This window comes from Trachinotus anak, unplaced genomic scaffold (assembly GCF_046630095.1).
Source record: "Trachinotus anak isolate AG129_WGS33_773 ecotype Australia unplaced genomic scaffold, CSIRO_AGI_Tana_v1 ptg000008l, whole genome shotgun sequence".
Lineage (NCBI taxonomy): Eukaryota > Metazoa > Chordata > Actinopteri > Carangiformes > Carangidae > Trachinotus > Trachinotus anak.
Window position 1 is genome coordinate 9,265,612 of NW_027273859.1, and position 27,730 is coordinate 9,293,341.

The following is a 27,730-nucleotide window of genomic DNA, read 5'->3' on the forward strand; positions in this document are numbered from 1 at the left end:
AATTACCGATCAAGCCACAGGCTGTTACACAATTTTGAGTGTTTTCATATGGGTGTTATTTTACACCATGGGGAACTGCAGCCCACAAACAACGTTTCCTCCATCACCAATTCACAACTGCTGTAAGTCTGCAGACAGCCCTTAACGGCACCACATGTGCAGCCCTCCTTGTTCCTTCTGAGGACCCAACCAGGCACTGATATCCTAAGCTCACTGGTTTACAAAGTGATGTATGACAATCTTCACCTCAACAGTCATCAGTGTCATCAGTCTGGCTAGTTAACATACAAGTCCCCTGCATCATTCGGACCTGCTGATGAAGTGGGAGCCCACAATGGATGTTCTCAGATTCCCAATCTACTTTGGTATGGAGAGCATGGTTCTCAACATATCTGGCAAAGAGAGGGTGCACCTGAAGCAGAGCCAAGACTCTCCTCTTCTCCTAACCCCTGTCCAAGCACAGGTGGAGGCAGGTAAACACATGGCCATGGGCAGCAGTATTGGCAATGGGTCCTGAGAGAACAGTGCTCCATCCCCAATGACCCAGCCTCACGGAATGAGCCTCTACCATTGCCACCAGCAGGTGCCCAGTGGCCATAATTTCTTGCAAATCCTCCAACAATTTACCTACATCCCTCAGCTTGGTGGGAGTAGTCCACTTTGGGCTAGCCAAGGCCCTACAATAACATTGTTCTGGCCGAGGTGTTGCCAAGATGGCCCATCAATGTGGCTTCTGAAAAGAAGGGATTGAAGTGGCACTCACACACTCCCCTACAGCAGTAACAGGTAAGGACAACAATGGAGCATGTGGCTGTTCCCTCACCATTATGGTCCCTGCACTAAAACTGACAAGGGGGAACTATTACATCTGAGTGACAATGGACAACTTCACCAAGTGGACTGAGACTTACCCAGTTCCAGACTAGAAGGCCAATGCCACTGCCAAACAGCTGGTCAATGAGATGTTCTGCAGCTTCAGTGGTGGTTCAACAAGTTGGTTCTTTCAAAGGCCCCTCTGTTCTTAAGATGGGCTGGTTGTAAAGATGAGGTAACACAGAGTAACAGTGTCTTGATGGCAGGGTAATTGTGACTGATAGTTTGTTGGAGTAAAGCACTGTTTAAAGAGCTGTTTGATTTTATTTTGAATTTCATATTGCAAACGCAAATTTAACCATTACTGTATTATCAGTTAGTTTGGGCTATATTAGCTGAAGCAGGTTCGTGTCACATTCATAATGCCCTTAAAAGATATACCATTTAGTCCATGTCCTTGTACTGTGCATGCTCTGGAAAACTGGATTCCACAGTAGCTTCCACAAAGCTTACCATGAGCTTATGTTTATGGAGATGAGTTTCTTGTAGGAACACCAAAAGGCCACATGGCGGAGGTGTTCTCCAGATAACTGATGCTGCTGGCAGCGCCTTAAGTGGATGAATATTCCCCACTGTGGTCTCTCTCATATTATCCATTTTACAAGTGTTCTCCTTTGATTTTTGATTTCCTAAAAAGACTTATTCTTTACAGTTCTGGTCTTTTACTCCTCTACATCTCAAATCAATCACACTGAGATCAGCATTAAAGCGCTTCATATTCCCTGTAAAAATCCCCTGGTCAGTTTTAATTTGGTATGGTGTAGAGGATCATATTTACATGAAAGGTTTGCCTACTGCACTACAACATTATTAACAGTGTTATACATTTCACATAAGGAATACACTGTTTTTAAAGCTGTGATGATCAACAGAAAGAAGCAATATCTCTTTGGCAACGGCAAGATCTAGATTCATGCACTACAGGTAGGTGTTTAACATGGTTTCATTTCCATATACATAGCCAGGAGAGAAAATGCTGTGGATTCAATGACACTATGTAAAAATGTGATTTATGCAATTGTGTGTAATTGGCATGTATTTTATGCAATCCATTTTTAATATTGTGAAAAGAATGATGAAGAGATCCAAATGTGACAATAAAACAGTATTTTCCAGTTGTTAATGCTGATTTGACATTAGAGACATGACTAATCCCATTCAACCCTGTTTGAGTCATCAAATACCCACCTGAGTTTGGAGAGAAGCTACTCCATCCGAGGTGGTGTCAACAGACTGCTGCAACTGAAAGAGCCTGTGTCACTGTCAGATGCAGCCTGTAAGAACAGGAAGTTGACATTATCGGGAAGAAGTAACCTTTATTATATAAAATACTCTACATATCCAGCCAGAATACCAGAGAGGCAGAGCTATTATCTGAGGAGTTTCTTTTTTTTCTTAGGATTTCCTAAATGTACTTATTTGTATTCTATCCATTGCAGGTACATTATTTCAGCAGCAGATGGTACTGTTGTTCTACTTAGCAGGATAAAAAACACATTCAACTGTACTGAACATACAGTAACCCCTGCACAGGCAAATCTTGACTCTTGAAATTTCCATATATTTGATATGTGAAATATTGATTCAGATATTTGATCTCTCTGTTTACTTTAAAAGCAGCTGCACGTAGTCAGATTCAGGGAAAAGTGTCCTTACACTGAAAATGTGCTTAAGACTCCAAAATAAAATGAAATAAACTACGAGCAGCTTTTACATAGGAGCATTAAACTGTCCTGTCAACTGGATTCAACTGTCCTGCTCCATCCAACCTGCATCCTGTGATATATAGCCATCAATTTTGAGTTGATATTTAGATTCTCCTCTAACTCTTGCTTTATGGATTTGGTGAAGAGTTTCAGAGGCATCATATGAGCTGGATGCTGACTAACTGAGTCCTGGAGCCCTTGGCTCATATGACAGTGTAACCATTGTCCTTCTCTCGCTAATCTGCAAAGGCAGATGCGACTTGTATAGTTCCAATGTCACAAGACACTGTCACATGCCTCCGTGAATGCTTGTGCAAGATACTAAAAAATTTTTCCCGTGAAAATAAACGAATTCAGCCCAGTGGTATTGGTCAAAATGTCGGAATATTAATTGTTATTATTATTATTATTATTATTATTATTATTATTATTATTATTATTATTATTATTATTATTATTATTATATTTTGGAAAAGGCTCTCTCTCTCTCTCTCTCTCTCGTTTAGGTTTGTGGCATAACCAACACCTCATCATCCACTGTAATCATGTGTCAATCCTATCGGCGTCAACACGGGTTTTATTTTGAAACCAGACACCGGAAGTTGTATACTTTTGTTTCTCTGTAATTGACACTTTGGGTGATTTTCAACGGCTGTCCTCACAGGTGAGTCTGGACATTAGTGGGTGATCTGCGGGCAGCGAGAACTGCGTGTTTACTATGTGAATGCGTGATGTGCGGCGCCGCGGGCAGAGACGCGCGTCCACGGCGGGATGGCACTGGTCCAGTTGAGCGCAGCGGACCAACAAGCTGCTGTGGTCTGTAGCACATTCACGGGAATGAAACGACGGCTCGGTTTTCTGCAATAACACGGGATCGCTGGAGTCGCGGGAGGTGGTTGCGAAGGCAGATCGCAGGTCTAAGGGGAAGGAGAAGCGTACAAGTCACAGATGTGAAAAGGCAGGTGCGTTTCTCCTCTTTGGTGTTTTTTTTTTTTTTTCTTTTTCTTTTGTAGTCGGTCGGAGCCTTTGAAATGCAGCTTCTACCTGACAGATGTGTGGCACCACAACTGCAACCTACAGGTCCGTATCGCCGGAGCCAATTCAAGCATGACACAAAAACATTCAACAGCAGCCATGAGATTTAACACATTTATAAAAACACGCAAACAGCAGAAACAGTGTTCCTTCCTTTTGCAGCTTTCTCTGTGGGGAATGGCTGGGAGATGTTTTGTGTGCTAGGATTATGATAGCATTTGGCTGTTGGTGCACACTGCTCTGTCCCCTCTGTACAAATCTGATGACAATCACAGTTATTTTGCTGCCGAGGCAGCTCACAGGCTCATACACGTTTTGTTGCTGCCACACTTCAGGTAAACAGAATTGCCAAGAGGTGCAGGCCACTGGTGGGACTGTAGCTCAGAGCCGGTTAGCTTTGTGTCATCTCCTTTTAAACGGTACCTGACTGTGGAGACTCATGGGACAAATCACAGCATTTGTTTACCGGTGTGTTTCTGCTCCTCATCCTCTGTTCAGAGAGCGCCTCCTGCCTATCTGCTGCTGATCTGCTGTGGTCGGCTGTGGAGCACTGAGACTGCTACAGCTGCAGATCTCATCATCCTCATCATCATCATCGTCAACATCTGCCACTTCAAACGCGACAAGACACAAGGGGACAGAGGCTGCTCTTTGACTGATCAAAACGCCAGCAGTCAGAAAGTACCTGTAGACGATGCCTCCAGCAGAGCTGCCTGCTTGAAAGCAGCATGAGCTAATTGAGGACTACCAAACTAATTGCTGATTCAAGCTTTTTTTTTTCTGCCTGGGGCTGATGAAAATGTTCCAGTGTGTCAGTTGACTGACAGGGCAGCAGTGGTGCTCTAGCCCGGGACATAGCCAGCAGTTGAAGTGCAGACACCACAAAGGAGATGGCTCGTCCTGGATCAGGGTTGCTGGTGCCCGTCAATGGACTGGGGTACCCCCCTCAGAACCTGGCCAGGGTGGTGGTCTGGGAGTGGTTGAACGAACATGGACGCTGGAGGCCCTACAGTGCAGCGGTTTGCCACCATATTGAGAACGTACTGAAGGGGGACGCCCGAGGTACTGTTGTTCTGGGGCAGGTGGATGCCCAGCTCTCCCCTTACGTCATTGACCTGCAGTCCATGCACCAGTTTCGACAAGACACAGGTAAGAGATCTGGCAGTTTCCTGTCAACGTACACAGATGACACAGATAGGGGCGTAAAGGAAATGTCTGAATACGTAAATGAGTGAATTATCATTGGCTGTCATCACTGCAAATGATGTAATATTATCACATTGGGGCCGATTAAAACAGAGCCAGCCTTGATGTGGTTACTACAAAAATCTTATGTAACTTTCAAGGGGAATAAACGAGAGTCATGAATGTCCCGTCTGCTGTGGGATTCACGTACAGTGGTTGAGCCACAGGTTGAGCTGAGAGGCGTTTCAACAAACAGGACACAAAGCGCCCAGATGACAAAAGTGTGGCGATAATTTATCCATTCAGGAGTGTCTTTATGCAGCTGCTGGAATGCCATGACCTTGCCAAAGGTCAACATGGTCGAGGGGCTGTGCATCCATCAGGCAGATGGGTGCTGTAGCTCAGTGCGGCACCCCTCACTCTTCTCAGCTTATTGTATTCATTAAAATGTGTTGTCGTTCTGTTGTGAGAGCGGCAATCACAATAGTGGCTGGTGATGTAGTAACTGTACACTATTACTATGGAAGAGAGAGGGCTTCTAGTTTCTGCCACATTACCTCAGTTTATATATATATTCACTCCACAGGATGGAAAGAATGTACAGAATATGGAAAAATCAGGTTATATGTTAGACGTTTAATAAATGAAATTGTACACTATGGCCAAATACTTAAAAAAAAAAGTTTTTGTGGGTTCTGTAGCAGAGCACAGCTCTAACATTAACATGAGTAAGGAACTGATTCACAACATGCTAATAGTAAAAGCTCTTACATGAAAAACCCGGTCACATAGTATGTGTTACTTTTGCATTAAATCCTCCCAACGCAGCCTTTGTTTGGTGGACTGTAATTCTCTCTGATGACTGCTACCAGATGTTTCCACTGTTCTCCACTAAGGCTCCACACACACTCTGTTTGTCTCTGTGTGCATTCACCTTCCTGCTGTCCCAGTGTTTGAAGTAAAGATATAGGGGAGGTTTTAGACATCTGTTAGCGCTTTCTGAATTATTTTGAACATCTGATTCAGCTATCACTGCATTGAATCAAAAGCTACTGATTGTGACTATGTTAGATGCTGTAGGGACAGGTCATGTCTACAATAATAATAAAAAAAAAAGAAAACATGTTTGACAACGTTATTGATGAACTGAAGCATGAATAGTTAAACGCTCATTTTAATTCAGAGACAAGTCTCTTATTTGAAGGCGTTATGTAACATCAGAGCATCACATGTTACAGGGAAATGTGCATATGGGATATACAGAAGGTGACCCCGCTGTGCATGGATCTGCATTAGTTGGCAGTGTTATTCAGAATGCAGAAAAAAAACAGAATACAGCTCAAAACTGTAAAGGTCCTCGCAGTTACTGTCTAATAACTGCCTGATTATGGAAAGAAATGTCATGAAACGTCTCTTTAAACAGTTTTAAAAAAGACCCCACAGATATAATAATAAGCAGATGTAGATGTGTATGTGCAGTGTTGTTACACTGTGTGTGTTTTTATAAAACCCCACAGACAGATGGGCGTTGCAAACTACCTCAGGCTGTAAAATTTTGTGGTATGTGGCCCTGGTTGAAGTGGTGCACTTAATAACAAAATAACATGTTGCTATCCTGTTCTGACATCATATATGATGCAACTGCTGTTACATTAATTCTCCAAAAAAGCTTTGATTTAAAACATCAAACATGTAGAAACCAGACATGTATTGAGTATTTTTGATCCATATTAGATAATATTATCTGGTGATGGCTATTGTGGCATGAAAATGACATGTAGGGCAAATGAAAAGTATATACATTGAAAAACACTTAGTGTATTGGCTACATACAGCATACAGTGTATATTTCACTTGCTATATTAGCGTTTTTTTATTCTTGAGTAAAATGTTAACGTTTGAAAGGGCCGTATTTCTGCATGACTCTCAGGTGGTTTGTAGGATAAGGAGCTTGTTGGGTGTTTTCCCCTCTGATACAACATAACGCAGAGCAGTGTGTCTAGGGTTGACTGGCTGCGAGATGAGCCACCGAGCCGTTTGTCAGCCATTACCATGGTGCTGGGGCTAGGCCTGACGTTTATCGCTCCTCATTGTGCTGTTCAGTGTGTTACCTTCCCTCTCGGCTGGGATAAACCTGTCACTGCAGGGCCTGACGGACAGCAGCCCAGACACCTGCTTCTTCCCCTCCCTCCTCTTTCCTCATCCTCTGCACTCTCTGCTCATGTCCCCAAATATTGGCAAACCTCTGCCAGGCCACAGCCATCAATCCGAGATCCCATGAGGCCCCGCTAGCTTCCAGGCTGTTGTGATGTTGTTGCACCAGAGCTTACACAAAGGGTCTCAGTCAGCTTGTTTTAATGTGGATTGCGATGCATCTGTTTCACATCGGATGTTTGTTATATTTGTAGCTCAGCAGGTCACCCACAGCCATTTGCTCTGTTGCAGGCTTATGGAGTGTCCCTGTGGGGAAACCCCATTTTGTCATGGAGCCAGTGATCTCATCCTCTGAGGCTCTTTTTTGGCAAGAGCTGGAAAGAGAATTGATGCTTGGTGTCCCCTGTGTGTGTGTGTGTCCTTCTGTATGCACATGTGTGCTGATGTGCGATGGTGCACTCTGTCAGCTGTGGCAGCTGTGGTGTTTGTGTTCTGTCCCTGCAGGCTGTGTAGGGGTGCCCTGCTCTTCTGTGGGTTTGGGAGGAGCTCCTGTGGGTGGGAACCAGGCAGAGTTACTCCAACTAATGAGACAGCGGCTATAGTTTATCTCCATGGCTCCCTCTAATCAGAGCATCATGACGACAACGCACACACCACAGATGATGCAGCAGGGCCCCTCTCTGTGGAGAGCAGCCTAAACACATCTGTATTTAGTTGTCATTCGAAAACACAGTGCACAGAGTTCATCTTAATGCAGCTGCTGGTGTGCTTTTGTATATACAGTATGAGTGAGGGCTTAGAGGCTTATATATATATATATATATATATATATATATATGTAGTATGGATGAATCTTGCTGAAGGAAGGGAGAGGATTGGCCCCTGGCCAAGGAGAATCGATCCGATTTCCTCCCCAGAGGGGCATTTGAACCTCTAAACACTGCTGTGGACTGATCCCCTTTCACTACACCCACTCCCATAGCAAAACACATGGGCTTATCTGCCATTTCCATCACATACCAACGCTTGTGGCCTGTCTGATGGATTTCACACTGCAGCTATTGCTCCTTCTCCCCACCTGTTAAAGACACACGTTTGTAACTTCTGCTGCCAGGAGTCTCTCAATCAAAACAATGACAAAAGACGCCGTTGAGTGGCATCGTGAAGTAGTGTGGAATCATGGGAGTTGTCTTCAACACCATTGCCGTCAGCTTCTCCCTGTTCGGATTCCTTCAGTGTCAGTCATTCAGGAGGTTTTTACTGACTCCTGCTCTCCAAAAACAAACAGACCAGGTGATTATCTCCGGTTAAAACACTGAATAAAGCAGTTTTAAAAGTTTTGTTTGGCCAATGGTGCACAGCAGAGGGGCTGAGACTGCTAACCTTTGTTTTGATTGTTTCTCTGATAACTTAAGATACAGACATCCAGTGACTACAATCCTTCATCTGGCTAAAATAGTTGAAAACGACCAAGGTGTAAAAAGTGTGTCTTGCATATGTGGCTTAAAACTGGATAAAAAGTCAATCTTGACCGTTTCTGGCAGGCAACCCCAGAGGAGATGTGATGGATTAACAGGTGACCTAATGAAACGGACTGTTTCCATGATTAAAATCATGGATTTTGCCAGGTTTGAAAATTGCTGGAAACATTTGAGGGCCATTATAATATATAACATATGTCTAGTCATTTTTAGACATTTTAATGTGGAAAAGTTACATATAATAGCTTTAAGCATTCACCTCTTTTATATTTTCTCCTATGATGGAGCATGAAGTGGCACAACACAGAGAGACCAGTATCATCCATGAAAGATAGAAGTAACATCGGCACCATTCAAAACCTGGAGATTATTCTTAAATGCAGACAGGTTCTGCAGGCGAGTGTTGTGGCTCTATAGTCATACTAGTGCAAGGGAAATAGCAAGTGCTCATGTAAGCATAGTATAATGTTCAAAAGACGCAACACACAAGTATAATATATTACATATAGCACTCAGACAGTATTTTTTATTTGACAGTGCAACTCAACAGCATCTTCAGCCACGGTGAATGAGTCTGAATTTGACATTAGATCGACTAAAAACATGAAATAAATTTTAGTAATTGCAAAAATAACGAAACGAAAAACGAAATGTAGTTTTATTGTCACAGCTCTTCCTACTGTCTTATCAAGTACAACAACCACACAGACGGTTAACCAGCATGACGTCATTACTTTGTCCCGTCTGTGATTTAAGCACTTGCTACTTTTTTTTAAAATTGTGATTGTGTATTTGTATTCATCAATGCTAATGTTCACATGCTAGGCCGACTTTTCCCCGCCGACTAGAACAAACTTAATAACATGATGAGTTGTTGAATGCTACAGACAAAAGACATTTTCATTAAAAAAAAAAAAAAAAAATCTGAAATCTGACACTACCTGCCCAGTACCAAACAGCAGACAAAATGTTAGTGACTAGCGGGTAACTGTAGCAGGGCATTTAGCAGCTAAAGAGTACAATGGTGCTAGGAGGAAAATAAAAGTTGGACTTCCGATGGCTGATGTTCCCCCACATCTGCTTCCTGTGTAAAAAGACAGCTGCTTCCAGAAAGAAAATCAGTTATTGCAAGTTTAAATCATTAATGGCTGATAGTTGTTGCTACACAGATGCTGTACATGATGTACCTGCAGATACCAGTCAGCCAAGCTTTTTTTCACAAATATGTCCAATAAATGTTTCATTGTCATTTGGAAAATAGGAAGAAATAAGCACAATATCTGCACTGCCATTATAATTATTATATATTATGTATTATAATCTTACCATCATAAATATATTTCCTTACACAAAAACCAGACCGGATTGATCTTCAAAATCAAAGCGACATTGTGTAGTGTGCAACAAACATCTGTATCTGTGCTGAATGTGTTTCTGGAGTTGTAAGGGCCATTGCAGTTGCTTGGTGCTCCCTGTTGTGCGATGGCCCATGTGTGACTGCAGAGATAACCCCTATCAGCGGCTGCTGGCTGCAGCATTGCCGGAGCGGGGCTTTGTTTGTTTTGGTCCCACAGGCGTGAGAATCTCCTCTGCGCTGGCCCGTTTCCCTCAGCTAAATGCCCTCTCTGACTAATTATGGTGAAAGATGCCGGAAGACAAAGAAGAAGATGGCCATGTTCTTGTGTCTGTTTTGTGTTAAAGCTGACAAACAGCAGTCACTGTGGTTGTGGTCTGGATATGTGTCTGTACACTTGCTGAGCGTGTGTAATGCTGCAGATGGTTGAAGAGGGAAATGCTTTCGGGTTTTTTTTTTCTTTAATGTAGTTTAGTATGTAGTAAGTGCGTGTGGGAACCGTTTTGGTGGTCTGTGGGAGGAACCTGTGAAAAGGATTCCTGCTGTGTACGTGCTAAAGGTCGTGTGGTGTATGCATCAGCTCTGACTGTGAAATCCCACTTGCGTCAGAAGAAAACAGAATGAGCAAAGAGTGGAGCCCAGAGGCTTTAAACTGTATATTTAGAATAGAAAAGACATAGAAACAAGACAGAAACAGGCTCTTTCCAGTGCTACAGAAGTGCGTGTGCTTTATATTTGAATGTGTCCACAAGTGGAGCACATGTGCAAACAGCTGTGTGAGGCTGGCTGACACGTATGTTGTTATGAAACAGTTTAGACGAAGCTCTGCAGATACTCAACAAGTTGCATTCTGATCTGGACTAGAGATAAACAGACCGGACACAATGACCACATTCTTTTTCTCTTAAAGCTTTTTGTAGTTAGCGAGGCTACCAGTGAAGGTCTTTAGCAGAAATCAAAATGCTGCTTAGCCAAAGCGATGCTAAGGTGTCACTGTACTCTGGGGCCCATTATAACCCCAACCAGCTGGCTGAATTCCACTTGGATGTCGACAGGAAAGGAATCGGAGCGGCGGTGTGGAGGGGGAGGAAGGGGGTGGGCGGGGGCTGGCCTGACAGAGGTGAGGAGAGAAGAGGAACAGAAGGAGAGGTGGAGCGTTTTCCTGATGGAAAGTGACAGAGCGGGTGGAGGGAGGGATAATAACACTGGAAAGACCCTCTGCTGTGCACATTCCCCGGCTCTTTCACTTTTCACACAGCTTTTGTCTCACTCCTTTGAAGGCTCCCATCAGGGCTTCAAGCTGTGACGATTTTAATTATGAATCAATCCGCCCATACTTTTGTCAGTTATCTCACTAAATATTTTGTTTATGGATTGTAACAAACAGAAGCAGATGCCTGTCACAAGCTACCAGAGTCCAAAGTCATTTATATGGTCCGACCAGCAGCTGACACAGGAAACGGTACACTACATTCTTTCTGTGTGTTGACACGAAATGTAGGAGTTCAAGCATTAGTGAAGTTGTGAAGCACAATTATATTATTTTTACTCAAAAAATTAGATCAGTAACCAAGTTATTGTCAAATTACCGGAGCCTAAATAGACATCTTCCATCCCGAACATACTCAAGTCACAAATGAGCAAATATATAATTTTGAGAGTTTATTTTATGTCCATTTATTAATCAAATAATCAATTCAGTACTGTACTTATTTAATACTGCTCAGACTTTAGTTTCATCCCTGTAAAGCATCAATCAGGCTGTTGTCCCCTGTAAGAGCGACCTTGTTTCCAGGGTCTCTGTGCTTTGGTCTGCTCTGTCTACATCCTTATTACGTTACAGTGATGAGCAGGCTCTGCAGCTTCTGGCAGCCTCTGGCATTGTTTGCACAAGCGTCTCTCCACATCTACTTTCAACTTCTAATCCAGCGAGTCACCACTTTTAACTTCTAAAGTGGATATCTTGGGCTTTCATCGAGGAAGCAACTTTAACGCTGCTCTCTGCACCACTTGCTTACTAGGCCAGTCAGTGAGATTGGAGGCTGACGTCTGCCTCAGCCTGTCGCTGCCAGAATAGGAATGAGGCATCATCACAGCGGCGTTTACGTGAACTGTCCTCCATTTCCTGTTTACATTTATTGACAGGTCTCTTGTTGAAATCTGTCTCACTAGTTGAACCATTTTCTTAGCGGATCCTCACTGTTTTGTTTGCTTTTGCCTGTAAGAAGTCTTTCTGTCGGTGTGTCCCACATTTTCATTCACAATAATGTCGCTGTCACTCAGATCAACAGAGCTGTTACAACATGTGAGAAATGAAGTGACTGTCGATCAGTCTGTTGTGTTGTCGTGCATTGCTACATACAAACCAGATGTGAGCTGCTGTTGTGTTGCAAAGGGACAGAGTGTTCCTCTTGGAGCAAATGGGGATGTCTTTGATCTAAAGGAGTGTGTGGTCTAACATTTAGTGAACAGATCTTTTGATTGAGACCAAAGCTGCGCTGACGTAACTTGGGCTGCCAGCGGTTGCAGTAAGCCAAGCTCAGAGCCCTCTTGATCAGTCGCAGTGAACACAGAAAGACAGTGCGGGACTTTGCGTTTTTGGTCGCAGCATTTTCTCTCACGTTACAAAATAAAATGCGTTCTTACCCCACTTTAGCACAGAGGAGGCATGACGGATCGCTAAAGCCGAAACTGGGGTGGCTTCCTCAAAAGCACCTTAGTGGTAAGACAGTCATCATTGTTCCAGTTTAAGCTACTGTAATGGGAAAAAAGATCTTTCATAAGACTGAGAACATAGGCAGGAGTCATATCTCCACAATGAGCCCTTTACTCAAACACTCACAGCAATTCTGTTCAATATCCTTACATTACATTTTGGGTTTTTACAGAATGCTTTGCGACTATGCTCTCTGCTGTCTACAATACAACTTTATTTATTCCACATGGGCAAATGAAAATGAGCAGAAACGCATACTTAATGAGACAGCGAAGGTTATCTTGCAGGACTACAAGAGCAAGTTAATGATATTCCTATCAGCTGTTATCACACTATTTTGGGGATGGTTTACATATTTTTTTTTCCCTTCCCGATATGATTCTGTTACCTGAACTTGTGTATCAGATTCCTAGTATTGATTTGATACCAAAGTTTTCAAGAGCTGTATACTATTAACCCTTTTCTAGGCTTAGAGAGGACTCAAAGTGCTTTACAATACTTACACATTACAATACCACATTCACCCATTCACTCATGTACATACATCACTCATACATTGATGGAACAGCCATCAGAGGCAATTTGGGATTCAATATCTTGCCCAAGGACACTTTGACATGTGGACTGAAGGAGCCAGGGATCGAATAACCAACCTTCTGATTAGTGGACGCCCCGCTCTACCTCCTGAGCCATAGCCGCCCCAAGGTAGCACTACCTTGATGAGTTTCTCTGTTTGTTAATTACTTGCAGAAATAAAAAAAAAAGACAAATGGATGAAACACAACAGTACAACTAACGGCTGCAGAATAAATTAAAACATTTCAGGTCTTAGAATTAGATTTTCACACAGGACCTCACTTAAAGACTGGGCCCCGAGATAGATGACGTTGTACTTCAGTTGTGCAAAATTCTGATATATTTAATAAAATTAAAATAAAATTACGTAGACCCAAATGATGTGAAGCAAACCTGGGGCTTTTGTGGGTGCAGGTGTTGTTTGTTCTCAGGTTTTCGTGTGGAGTATCCTGTGTTCTGAATGTGCGGTCCCAGGTTGTCTGAACTGATGAAAACAGGTGGAAAGAATTATGAGCACACATGTGGGATGAGCACACATGTGCACACATGCAAAAACAATCACTTATTTTGATTGTCTGTAGCGCAGGCGCTCAGCAGAATATCAATGCGAGTCTCCGTCTCACCCTCCTCCCCTCTCCTCTCTGTGTCACATGTATAGCTCTTCTAAATCATGAGTCCTGGTGAGAGTCAGAGTCCTGTGACTGGTCAGTGTGAGTAACATCCTGCAGTAGCCTGTCAGCCGAATATTATTTGCCGGGTGCTCCTGGCCGGCAGAGACCCCTCCAACCTCCAGCAGCTCACACACCGTCACTTTTTCAGATGTTTCATTATTAATGAAAACTTACAAACTTTCCAAGGATTTATACCACCGGTGCTTCAAGGGGAATTTTTATCACACTTCAATGGCTTCCACTCTGTTGTGTCTATGGATGTATTCAAAGAGAATAAAAGTCCCTCTGAATGTCTTTCAATCAAGTCTTTCAGGTTAAGTATGAACCAGTGAATAAAAAAATATGTGCCGCAGTCTAACAGCCTACTTTTTTTTTTTCTTTCTTTTTTTTTGGATGAGGAAACATGATACACTTCAATTTTTTTATTCCAGGAAAGAAAATTAATAAGAAAAAAACAAAAACAGAGAAAGAACATGTCAACATAGTGAACTGCATCAACTGAAGGACATAACACAAGCATATAAGAAGGTTCCTGCCAAGTTTCAAAAACAATAAAATTCGGATGTAAATCTGATAGATGGTGCATTCCAAGTTGTTATCTTGCTCCTCCTTCTTCAGATTATGCAAAAAAATACGAAAAGAATGCTATAAATTAATTTATCTCATTAATTTAGTATAAACAGTTGCCTCCAGTAATGTGGGACAGTACTTACAGAATCACCGCAGGAATAATAACTGTGATTGGCTCCGTGCATTAAAAACCCAAGATGCTTCCAGATGCACTTTGTTAGCTGCAGGTTTCCAGCTAACAGTGTGTGCTACACCTCACTGAAAGCTTGAAAGCTAATGGGCTGAGGTGGCACGCTAATAAAAAAAAAAAAAAGAATGTGAGGAGCACCATTTATGTCTCCACCACAGTCTGTGGTTGCTTGTTTCTCTGTCTCTCTGCTTCGTCTTAGCTTTGCTGTCATTGAGGAGAAGCAGACGTTCCAGCCTTTGTTTGTCATGTGTTACGAATGTTATTTCCTTTTATTCATGACCATTTCAAAACCTTAACCCCGTGTTTAATATTGTTACCATGATGACACAGGTCTGGTATGCCTCCCACTACTACGCTCCTATGTGTCATATGCGAGGGCAGGGACAAGTGACCTATGTGGTGGTTAGGTTGGAGGACTTGTTGGCTCCTGCATGTCTGTGTTGAATTCAGATTTAAGGTGAGCACAGAGAAACTTTCTCCCTTCAGCAGATTCATTCAACTACAGACATACACCAGTCTGCACAGTGAACATCCAGCTGAAGTAATGATATGCAAAACACATGTGCGTGGTGGGGGACTTTAAAGGCGATCCAAAAGCTTTTAAGTATCAAACACACACCCCTGCTGGCTCGAAATGTGGCTGTTAGGTTTGTAGTTTTGTCCTGTGGTCAGCTTGAATTTACACACAGCTACAGTAGATTCCAAAAATCAAGCGTAAACTGAAACTTGTCAAACTGCTCCTGCGGCATAATCTATTTCTCTGCTGCCCAGCTGCATGGTCAGGATGATCCAAACACTGATCATTTTGCCAAAACACAGCTAAATGCACGGACTCTGGCTGAGCCTCAGAGCTTTGGACCTTTTGAGGCAGGTTGTAACGCAACAGGACAGCAGCAGATTTTGGGTATTGTGTATCACTTTAAGCCCCATAATCCCTCCCTCCCTCCCTCCCTCCCTCCCCTTATGAGTGCAACATAAAGTGAGATTCAGAGTTGACCCTCATGTGTTATAGTGTTATTAAGCCTTTCCAGAAAATCATAAATGATTTATTCATCATAGTTCCATATAAATTATGTACATGTCTTGCAGCTATTAAAGCTCGGGGAGTATGAAGTCATCTGCTTGAGCTGATACTACACTGTAAACAGTCTTTCGTTATGATGCTGTATCAGTGGGGCAACAGTGGGGGTCTGCCCACAATACACGGCTTCCCGTAAGAACATTATTCATATTTCAGCAGATTCCTGTTCCCCCTCCTTCAGCACAACAGAACTGATGACTCCTGAACAGGGTATTGGTAAAATGAGTTTCTCTGCTGTCTTTGACCCCCAAGGTCAACATACCTCTGTGACACCCCTGTGCTACACCTCTGTGCTTTGATAAAGCCTATTGGACCTTTGTTCAGGCTTTAAGCTCGATAAAGGTTTTTAGTGATCCAACAGCAACTTTGCAACAAGGACATGACCCAGATTTTATTTCAGCTTCTGACACTCAGTTTCTCTGAATAGACATAAAGTTGTAATATCCCTAACCCTAACCCTAACTTTTCCACATTAAAATGTGTAAAAATGACCAGACCTATGTTATATATTTTCGAGTTATTCGAGTTAGCAATTCTCAGTCTGTTTCATTTGGTCGCCTGTCAGTGACGTCATACATCCTCTGCGTATGCGTCGGTGTTGTGGTTTCCCTGAATGTTTTTCAATAAAGACGAGGAGCCCTCTATAGAAAATTCAGCTCCAGGTAAAAACCTCCTGAACGACTGACACTGAAAGAATCCAAACCAGGAGAAGCTTAGGACAGCGGTGGTGGGGACAATAACTCCCATGATCCCACGCAATTTCATGACGTCACCCAACGCCTTGTTTTGTTATTGTTTTAATTGAGAGGACCCCTAGCGGCAAAGGTTAGATGCTGTGTGTTTAATAGTTACATTTAGGAAAAGTGCACATCATACAAACATGGCAGTAAGAATAACTGAGCTGTGAAGAGGAGCTATTCATACTTAAAGAAGGAATGTCTCTGTATTCAGTTTGAGGTATGAACACAGAGGAGATGTGATTACACTTGTGATTCAGCAGGGAAAAGTGCTGGGCCTAATAATAAAAAGTCCTCGGGAAAGTAGAACATACTTAAGGCAAAGTTGTGTTTGGTAAATCCATCACAGTGCGCGGTTCATAAAACATTCATCTCCCTGCAGGGTGGTGTGATGCCCTCTGACCTCTCTCACACCGTGTCCATTTAACTGCGGATCAGAGCTGACCACTGTAGTCTGGCACAGTGACAGTTTGCTCTAATGTAACCAGACGTTTCCTCTGATAAGACCTGACCGCCATGAAGTGGGTTCTAAAAGTCTGTCTCAGCAAACTCATGTAATGCATGCTGTTCATCTCAATGAGTCAGACTCCCTTTATTTGTCACATGTAACATTCTGAGCAGTTTTTTCCCTCTTGAGAGCAGCCTTGATGGCACAATAGGAGATGATGTTATAATCATGTGGTTTGAACCTCTGCTGCCTGTGTTTGGTAACTCCAGATTGAGTCCAGTGGCTGTACAGTAGGGTACAGAATCGTGGGATGTGATTCATTCTTGATCGCGTCATATAGCAGTTAGTGTTGCATGTACAGCGTGGCAGAGGTCATCTGATGGATAACCACGTGGGCTATTCCTCAAAGTCTCCTCCCGACGTGGTACGGCCATCAGTCAGCTTTCTGCTGAGCACACGAAACGGTTTCACTGATGTACAGTCTGTCGTAGAGGTGTGACGACTGACATGAAATATCATGTTGTCGCAGATACATACTGCACCATGTTGGAGTGTGAGAACTGTACGCAAGTGTGTGTGTGTGTGTGTGTGTGTGTGTGTGTGTGTGTGTGTGTGTGTGTGTGTGTGTGCGTGTGCGTGTGTGTGCGTGCGTCACTTTCTCCTGCTGAGCTGAGAGAGGAGCAATGCAGTTTGGTCTGATGCAAGGTCGTCTGTAGGGCTAAGTGATACGTTTGGAATCATTCACAAACATTGCAAAATCAGTATTGATATCACATTAATGTCACAATACAATATATTGGATATTTTCCCGTAGTGATTTATTTATACTGTATGGGAAATATATATGCAATAATCACATAGAAAGTAATCAAACTTATCAAAGCAATGACCTGTGTTTTACTGTTTGTTGCAGCAGTACATGAGACAAATCTTTTATACTACATGTGTAAAACAATGATGATGAAGATGTGATGATTATTTCACGATATGATAGCAAATCAAACTAAACAAAGCAACAAAGTAAAACAAAATATGACAATTCTTTTGAGCCCAGAATAACCAGATGTTGGGGTGGGGTAGCAGTGTTTCACAAAAATAGCTGTAAGTGTTCTAGTTCTGATCTTGTCCAGCAACAATAAGTCTTTGTATTTTATTATATAGGCCAAACAAGTCCACTGTTGGTTTTATTAGATTTAGCTGCTTTTAATTTACATGTTTTCACTGAGAATTCTGATAGTTTTTTAGTTAGTGTGGTAAAGGCTTTTAATCTTTTAATCCTGGATCTGGTCTTGTTTACTGGTTGTTTACTGAAAAATGTCTTATACAGAGAAACTGGGGTCTTGGACCATAAGCTTATTTTATTTAATACTCATTTTCCAGTACTATTAAATGCAGTGCACAAGTAACACACACTTCATTTAATTCATTCTCAGTAAATACATTTAGCCAAGCCCTTGCTTCTGCTACCTCCAACATCAGGTAGGCATATGGGATGTAGTGTTAGGTTGGTTTTATTCATATCTTTCTGAAAGGAAACTCTGTGTGGCCCTTGGCAACTGTAAATTCTCCACTTCCCAGTTCACTTATGGAGTGCCACAAGGCTCAGTAGTTGGCCCTTTATTTTGTCTCCATTTCGATGTTAGCTCAAGATCAAATCTTTCAGTTAGTTTCCATTTCTATGCGGATGACTCCCAGATCTATTTCTCATTCAGCTTCGACAATACAACACAACACAATATGCAATCTTATCTTTAAGGTATGAGATGTTTCTTAAAACCTTCTTCAGTTAAACTCAAATGAATCAGTAGCTATTATCATCTTCCAGTGAGTTTCACTCACTGTTTTGTGTGGTACACAAAGATGGTGGACATGTACCTGCTGAACATTACCATTGTTTTAAGCCTTTAGCTTAAACCACTGGCATGTCCAGCCTCACAAAGCTGTTTGCAGAGATGTAGACTTCACCTACATCTACTTTCATGGAAAGTAGAAAATATGCCTAAAATCAAAATATAATTTGAAAGTTATATTGATATGAAAACAGTGATTATGGTACTTTAAAGGTCCATGTCAACAAGGTTTTTTTTCCCCCATTGAAATCTTGAGCAATAGCTTCATATGACCTATATGAACTGGATTCTGCTTACTGTGATGTGTAATACAAGTGTAGTGTAGCGGTTCATTCAACCAACCAATTTTATCAAGTTGGTAGTCATTAGTTTTCTACGCCCTATAGTGATTTGGGTGGAGGAATTATAATGTGCATGAAAACTTTTTTAGGTGGATCTACCCTCTCTTCAGTCAAGCTGAAATCCTTTTTGAAAATATGTAAAGGGTAATATTTGCTTTTTTTAAATGCTAATTTTGCATTAAACATTTAAAAGATCTGTAAGTTTAACATTTCGCACTGCAGATTTTTTTTAATTCAGTTTTTTAACACGCGCAGTATTCCTTGCAGCACTGCGCTCAAATTGGACTGATGCCAAAATAAAAGAGCTCTGTAGCACACAGGCATAAGAAGTCATCAGTTGGCGGTTGTCAGGGATGGGAAGAAATGTTGTGATTAAATAATAAGCCTCTGAAGTGCCAAGGGATAAGCAGGCAAAAATCCCAGAAAATTAACAAGTGTCATACTATAGAGGGAAACGTTGAAACTGTTAAAAGCTGCATCCACCAAATAAGATCTGTGTTTTTTTTTCAGTCTATTAGACAGATCTGCTGTGTTAACTGGGATGGTTAACATAGCAGGAGTTTTTCTCCATCTGTGAAAGTGAGTCCTGTCTGCTAACGAGAAACCTGTTTTACTGTAACCCTGACACTGCTCCTTGGCAGCGCTGGTCTGCATCATGTGAAGCCAAGGTTGCACGTTTGTGTGTGTGTGTGTGTGTGTGTGTGTGTGTGTGTGTGTGTGTGTGTGTGTGTGTGTGTGTGCTGTAGCCATGCCTGGAGCTGTGCCTCCTATTTCCTTGCCCTAGTGACGACACGGCACGGCGCTGACACGCTAACGAGCGTCCTGCTGGACCTGATGAGGCTGAAGTGGTGTGAAGTGGAAGCGATTGTGCACCGAAACACACACATATGCACACACCCCACGCACAGATATATACGCACTCACATGTGCACGAGCTGATAGTTGTACACACACACAAAGTGAGTCAGAGAGCACCCTTGGCAGCTCCTCAGCTGAGGACGGTCACGACATCCACAGAGTCAGAAGGTTGTTTCAGGGTCTGTTGCTTCATTGCAGTACAGCAGCTGGCAGGTGGACAGGACTATAACTTCATTTTGTCAAGATTTTTTTTTTATCTACGCTGCCTTTTTTTTTGTTACCCCAGTAACTGCAAACTCTGCACAAGTGCACTGTAACTGGCCAGCTCCCCGGGCTGGGGTGTGGGAGAGTTTTGAGAGTTGAAGGGGCTGAGGATGAGGATGGTTGCAGTGGGAGTTCAGCCACTTTTCCTCACCACTTTGTCTTGCTGGCAGCAAAACTGTATTAGTGGGACCGGTTTTACTGCAGTGTTCACTTTCTAAGCTCAGGCAGAAGTGAGACATCTTCTTTATTTTTTTTATTGTTCTTTGGCAGAAAACCTCTACTCATCACATGCGTCCTTCAGAATCTACTCCCTGCCTCCTTCCATACTCACATAGTGTTTCTTCCTCTTCTTTATTACCCTCCTCCCCTTTGTATGGCCTTTCTCCATCCCCCAGTCTACCCCCTCCATCTTCATTCTCTTCTCTCTCCTCCCACCGTTCCTCAATCGCTGCCATTCTCTCTTCCTTCCTCCCTCTTCATCTTCTCCTCCTTCCTTTTGTTCTTTCCTCTGCCTGTCTGCCTTTTCTCCTCCATTTCAATCTCATTTTTTCTCTGTCTCTCTAGCTTTCTTTCCTCTCCTATCCCCTTTTCCTTCCTCTCCTTCCTTTCCTCTCTCCTCCATAGGTTTCTCCCTCCTTCTCCCACTGCCTCCCGACCAGTGGCTGCTCCGCTTTTGTTCATCCATCACGTTTGCCTACAAAGAGACAAGGACTCTTAAGGGAATCCAAGTCGCTATTCACTACTCCAGCTCATTATAAAGAACTGCATTCTGGGAAAACGAAAGTGTCATCTCAGTATAGAAAATAAGCTTCAATGTGTGATTTTGAGAGAGAGGAGCAGGGGAGCCGCGATAGTGTAACATATAATGCTGTTAAACCAGCTTAATGCCAGACTGTCATCCTCATTATTACGGTCTCTGATCTCCGGGTAGTCGTTAATGAGCAGATAATGCTCTTACAGATCTTTCACACTTTGATGTACAGGTATGACAACACCTTTTTGAGCAGGAGAGTTTTTACATCTAAAGCCTCAGTGGTACATGTATTTAAACGAAGACTTCACTTCTTATGATATTCATACAATATCAGATTTGAGCCAGATGTTTTCTTTCGGCCTGTGTAGCATTTTTATCCACTCTGCAGCATTCTGTCCCTTTATCATCTCTAATAGCCAGCTTGGGTTTATTGTTTGTGAAGGCCTTTTTTGGGAGATGAAAGTCCTTTTTTTTTCATGCTGTGCTCTAGGGTTTATATGAAAAGATCAAACGCGCTTCAATTATTTTATTTCCCCCATACTGTAGAATTTATTAGCATATTCATCATGCGTTCACTATTCATATGTAGGATATTATGAAGGCTGTATGATGTTAATTCATGGTCTGTGCCTGCACTGACGCTGGGCTGCTTACAGCTCTGTAGGTCTTTTGTTTGAACAGAATTTGATTAACTGTTAAATAAAATGAGGAATAAGGATCACTGACTGAAAAAAGGGAACTCGTGTGCCAGATCATGTTTTGACAGGAGGGATTCTGTGGATGCCTGCGTTTTTTATCTGTTATGAAGTTGAGAAGGAGGTGTGATCAAGATCGAAGAAATTCTTCAACAACACTTAGCGGGAATTCAGACTGAAAACAGCTTTGTGTTAAGACAGCACAGGGGGCTGCGTTGGTGGGGGCATGTTGTGTAAGGTACAAGTGAGAGAATGAAATCTGGTCCAGGAAGTCCAGTTTGAGTTTCAGATGAACGCATTTTAAGGCTTATCAAGTCCAAAAGACAGGATTTTACAATTTCTTCACACACAAAGTACAGCTGAGACTGATGGGGAAGTAATTTGTTTTGCAGAGATGTGGTCATAAAGCAAAGTCTTGGACAAATCAAAATTCCACCCTAATGCTGGCTTTGGATAAAAATCATCATTACAGTTCTTTCTGAGGTGGTGACTGGATGTCTGCCTGTCTGAAGAGGTTTAGATATTTCACTGGATAAGTAAAAATTTTGATCTGCTGGTGGTGATGGAGAAAAACTGCTCACCAAAGTCTTTGGGATTCATCCTTTGGGCACCGTCAATGCCTTGAATTGAATTTCATCTCAATCTGTTCAATAGGTTTTGAGATATTTCATTAAAGAACAACCTCATGCTGGCATTAGAGGATCACCAAAGTCATAATTAATTTCGTGGTAATTAGATCTAGACTAATATTATCTTATAACAGATATAGTGGCTGATAAGTGACAAGAAATTGCAGTCCAGAAATACTGAATTGAGTTTGAGGTAATTAAGACAGTGTCACCTTTACATAGTTTCTCCACCAGAGACCACTGACAACTTTATCAACTGTAAATTTTCCCTTAAATTCCTTTGAACGTATCCTGAAAAGGAAAAGTCCACCCTTGGATACTGTTAAACTGCAGTTTGTAAGGTTTGGTACATGGGTCATTGACAAATAAAGCTTTTAAAAATGTTTTTTTTTAAATCTTTTTAAAATGGATATTATGCATATTTTTGAAATTAGAATAATGTGTTTCAACAAGCCTTATTTGTGGTACAACATTTTAAAGTTTTAAATTAATTTTTTGACTGTATTTTTAACTTCACCACCTGAAAAATGTCAGGTGGCGCTAACAAATTTATATACTTTCCTTCTATTTATTCTAAGTGAAATTTTTGGCAAGTATACCTGAGTGTGTCTTTAGTGGCTAACACATTGTTACTTTGTGGTTGAGTTTTTTGTTAACTATAATTTAAGATTCTTGCATTTCAGTGGCCAGGTATTTAATATTTTTAAAAATATCCAATTTAAATACAGAAAAACTTGTATATAAATATACAAATGAATCTATTTAATACAATAGCTATATACCTCATAGTTTCCAACCATTTGTTCATTTTAACCTATTATTTATTGGTTTAAATAAATATTTTACCTGGTCGCACCACCAGACGATTCAGTTGTGTCACCTGACTTTTGCAGCTAATTTCAAATTAAACAGGCTTCTACCTGTTTAACCTTTAGCCTTTGCTAGCAAGTTCATACATATAGTTTTTTAATAAAATGAAGAGTTTTATAATAAAAATAACATTTCCTAGTTTTACCTTGGTTGTACCACCTGACATGAAAAGTGTACCAGCCCAACTATGAGTTGAAAGTAGCTATTTTTATCAATATTTGAGAGAGCTCTACAAACCTTTTCACTCATCAATAAAGATCACTTGGGGTCCTCTGGCTGATGCAATATCCTGTTTGATGTTGTAACTATTCACTTCAGAATAAAAGATGCATGTATACAGTTGCACCACCCTGACATTTGACAATACACAAATTCCCGGACAAAAGTTTTTGAATTATCTTAACACCTTTAAAACTATTAATATTTGTGAATTTAGTTTGTTTGAAAGGTCTCAAACATGAAATCATGCCATTTATTTATTTTGAATTTATTATTATTAAAATATCATATTTAATACTCAGGCTGTTCATTAACTCGGACGGTTGCGCCACCTGACATTTTGGTGGTTTGAGATGCCAAAATATAAAATATATACAATATTATAATGTACTAAAAACATGGTCAAACTACAGCAGTTTTATAGAATAAAATGATGCATGTCATGAATTAATTAAAATTATTTTAAAGGAAAGTAATGCACTCGGACACAAAAATATGCACATCATGTCAATGACCCCCATACCATGGTTGTATATATCAGTTTCACACTTTTCTTCCACTTCTACTTAAGTTAGCAGTTTTCTGCATTTCGCCAGAATGACTTTCAACAGCCTGTTAGAGAAAGAGGGCATCTCTGCTTGGGCAGCTTGAGAGAGATCACTAACAATTCTACAACAGTATGAAAGGTTTTCCAGTAAGGTAAAAGTGAAGCGTGAGAACAATGTTGTGGTGAATTTTGCCTTGTTGTTCAACAAAACAGAAAGCCACCGAAAAGGGAGATGTGGCTGCATCTCTGTGGCCAGAGTTAAAGCGGATATTGATGTTTTTATGTCTCATGTGATGAATCTCTCCCTGTGTGATTGGTGAGAATTGTTGTAAATTGAGAGTAGGAGGAAGCTCCTCCATTTTCTGTTGTTACTCCTTGTTTGACAATCCAGATATAGTGGAGATAGTGTTTGCTCTTACACACTGAGTGTGTGTTGCAGCTGTTCCTGGAAACAGACCTCATGTCATTTATATTTAACTTATTGTCTGTGAGAAAAAATAAATGCATACTATGTCACCGGTTTCTGTTCTTAGTGCAGTGCTGAATTGGTTTTGTATTGTAGTCGTATAAATTTGGGGTACTTTGAGGTTGAGATATCCTGACTTTTAGTTGGTCAAGGCTTTAAAATAACGGATCCTACATTTCCCATAATGCAACTCAATAGCATCTTTCATTGGACCCATCAGACCTTTGGATACATCTTTCAATCTCAGCAACACCAGTTGTGACACGGGGTTTCTGCTAAAAATTAATTTTCTTAAAGCCCAAGCTGAGATAACCCTGATAACATCATCAGGGTACAAAGTCATACAACGCTGCCTACGCTCTGTGACAAATGAACTGTACTTGATGTGTAAAATTGCTTGATTGCTGTTTAATTAAACAGCAATTTTAATTTCTGAAATAGCTGTTTAAATGAATTTTTAACATCTCCTGGTTTAAATGTGAGTATTTGCTGCTCTTATCTGTTATATATCATTTTACAAATATCACTTTCAGCGCTATTTTAATAGTTACAAAGAAATGAAGGTAACATTAAATTCATATGATGTTACGTTCTCATTAGTTTCTCAGTTTGTGTATGCAGGTCTGCCCGTTTTCCAGCAGAGACCATAGATTAGTCCGTGTTAAGTACTTCTCAGACAGCATTGAGCCGTATGATGCTGGACCTGTTACTGGCCTCTCTCCTTCTGTAGTTAAAAGGAAAAATGCAGCACTATGTTTTAATAGGCTCAGCGCAGCTCCAGGGAAATTGGAAAGGCTTGTCAATTATAAGGATGTATTATAGTGCTTGATCCGGGCACCTCTCGTCTTGCCTTCCCTCCCACAGCAGCAGCAGGAGGAAGAGCATTAACTGCAAGGTGATGTGGGCCCTAATTCAGTAACACAGATTTCTACCCTCTGTCCAAGAGTTGAGCGTTGTGTGAGAGCAGGATGGGGTCCAGTAAGTGACAGAGTGGAAAATGTGAAGAATGGCTCAGCACGACAGCCTTGGTGAGGAGCCAGGAGAGACGGTGGAGAGCGAGGGGAAAGCTGGCGTCAGCAGCGGATGAGATGAGCGAGTGGAGGAGGAGTTGCCTCTGTTGGCGCTGTGCTCAGGGAAAGGAGTAGTAGGAACGTTCACATATGGGCAACCCTCCCTCCCACTCCAGGGACGGCTTCCATGACAACAAAAACTTCCCTCGGTGTTTCTGTGACAACTAGGCTTGAATCTCATGCGTTTTCCAGCAGCTGCTCAGGTGTTACCTGTTGGTAACACATCAGGTGTTCGTCACAGACAGTTTCCATTATGGTTTTTCATCACACTTTCCTGGGTGACCACCGAGGTGTTAGTGTGGAAGGAACACACACATCAATAACCTCAGTGACAGATTTAGATAGGATTTACTGCTCACTGCGTGGACTGAAGCAGTTTTACTCCCTAGATGAGCTCTAGTGTGAGTGGATTTGGTCCTTCAATGTCAAAGCCACAATTTCAACCCATTTTTTTTTTTCCTTATCGGTGATTTGATTATCCCAATGCAGTGTACAAGATGAGATAATAACAATTGTGATTTGTGTATAACAAAAAATGTCAAAATACATTATGTTTGACTTATTAAAGGTGTCTGGAGTTCTGCTTTGAAGTTAAATTACATCTTGGGGCTGCACTGTGTGTCTTAAAGAAATACAATATGTGCATGAATTGCATTTGTGAACAGTTCTGATAGCATCCACATAAATGCACTACAAAGCATCAGTTTGCCAGTCTGTTATCTGCCCCTGCAACAGGACTCTGAGGGCAGTCAAGGATGTGATAGAGGGCTGCCAACTCTACGGTGGCCCTGAGAGCTCAACGCACTGCAACTTAAGAAAACACATACAAATAGACAATACTCATCAATACATCATCAATTTGACAACACACACGCTGCAAATACTGACAACACAACCAAATACACATATGTGCTGCAAATTCGCACAACCCAACGGAAGTGTGTCAAGGGGACACAAAAAAGTGATGAACCCAGCAGGGATGCACTTGTTGTTCAAAGTGCTAAAATACTAACAAATTTCCAGGCTTGAGGACTCATTTCTGCAGCACTCTACTAAATGTTGCACGTCCTTCCATTCAAGAGTTCTTCAGGCAGGCCTTACTTCACTTCCAGAGGAAAACAAAGCGATTAGGGATGGAGACATGGCTTTATATGGCAAACAGACTGAAGCTTTCCTCTCAGCTAAGCTGTAAGAGGGCAGCCAAGCTCACCCTGAACCCACCTGGCCCCGCGTGACAGTAGGGTTAGAGTCCCACAGCGAGGCCTGACGTGGCAATGCATCACACAGCTAGAGCTCACCCGAGGGGAACCACGCTGGTGCCGGGCGAGGACAGCTGGAGGACAGTGTGGGAGGGAGGACAAGGGATGAGAGGGGAGGGCAGGATAGATGGCTGCCAAAGGCACACAGGGTCAGACAGGAAGTGGCCACTCTTGCTCAGTTTCCTGTTAGGAAGAGCATGAAGTGTCACAGGGAGAGCATCAACAACTCAGGTCCGGCTTTCTGGCAGAGGCAGGAAATACAGCAGTAAATTAAAGCAGAATTGGAGGCAGTGAGCGGGGCTTCAGGCTGTATGTTTTGAATTAAACTTCCCACATGAGGGGGGCTAGTGTTGTTGTGGCCTCGGTTCACCCCTCTCAAGGTCACTGAGCGGCAACTTGGACAATCCCTGCATAGGAATGCAAATATTTAAAGAATAATTCTGGTTTGTTGGATCTTGGTTCTTATTTTCGTAATTTTGGCCATCGTTTCTATTGGTAACAGTAGTGTTTTACTTCTTATGTTTACTGCTTGTGGGAATGGGGAAACATTGCCAAAAAGAAGTCAAACTAGGTAAGGAACAAGTGGTCAGACAATCATATACATTTTAGAAATACACTCAGGTTAGCCAAACTTATTTGAAAGAGAAAACAAAGACGAACATTAAAATGATCACAGACTGACTTCCTGGCTCAACTTTAAATGAATGGTTCAACATTTTGAGAAATAATTGTGCTTTCTCACCCAAGAGTTAGATGAGAATATATCACTGTCGTGAAGCAAGAGCCAGTTGACCATTAGCTTAACTCAACATAAAGACTGCAGGTGGAAACCATTTAATTCTGTTCCAAGTTTTAAAAAAAAAAAATCCTTCTACCAGCACCTCTGAAGCGCTCTAGTTAACACATTGTATCTTTTTTAATCTGTGCACAAACAGAAATAGAAATTTGTGGTTTTACAGAAAGTTATGTGCAGCTTTGTCTTTGCAAACAACAGCTAGTTGCTAGGCAGTCACGGTCTCAGAGATTTAGAGGTGGTTGAAGGCAGATTTTTGAACCATGAGCAGAGCCAGGCCCTCTACCACTCTTAGCTAAGATAAGCTAATCATGTGTCCTAGCCCTAGCTTCATATTT

General features: G+C 41.8%; 1 protein-coding gene across 3 annotated transcripts in view; it reads left to right on the forward strand.

Annotated features, from left to right (window-relative positions):
* The first annotated feature begins 3,150 nt into the window (after nucleotides 1-3,150).
* The window catches only part of dtx1 (deltex 1, E3 ubiquitin ligase), a 47,785-nt gene continuing 23,205 nt past the window's right edge, over nucleotides 3,151-27,730 (forward strand). The window contains exons 1-2 of one of the 3 annotated variants that reach the window (XM_071482395.1): nucleotides 3,151-3,659; nucleotides 4,113-4,763. In XM_071482395.1, the coding sequence (XP_071338496.1) occupies nucleotides 4,505-4,763 (259 nt within the window). In that variant the 5' untranslated portion in view covers nucleotides 3,151-3,659; nucleotides 4,113-4,504. The remainder of the gene's footprint in view (nucleotides 3,660-4,112; nucleotides 4,764-27,730) is intronic. The other 2 variants (XM_071482394.1, XM_071482396.1) reach the window with 2 other exon arrangements.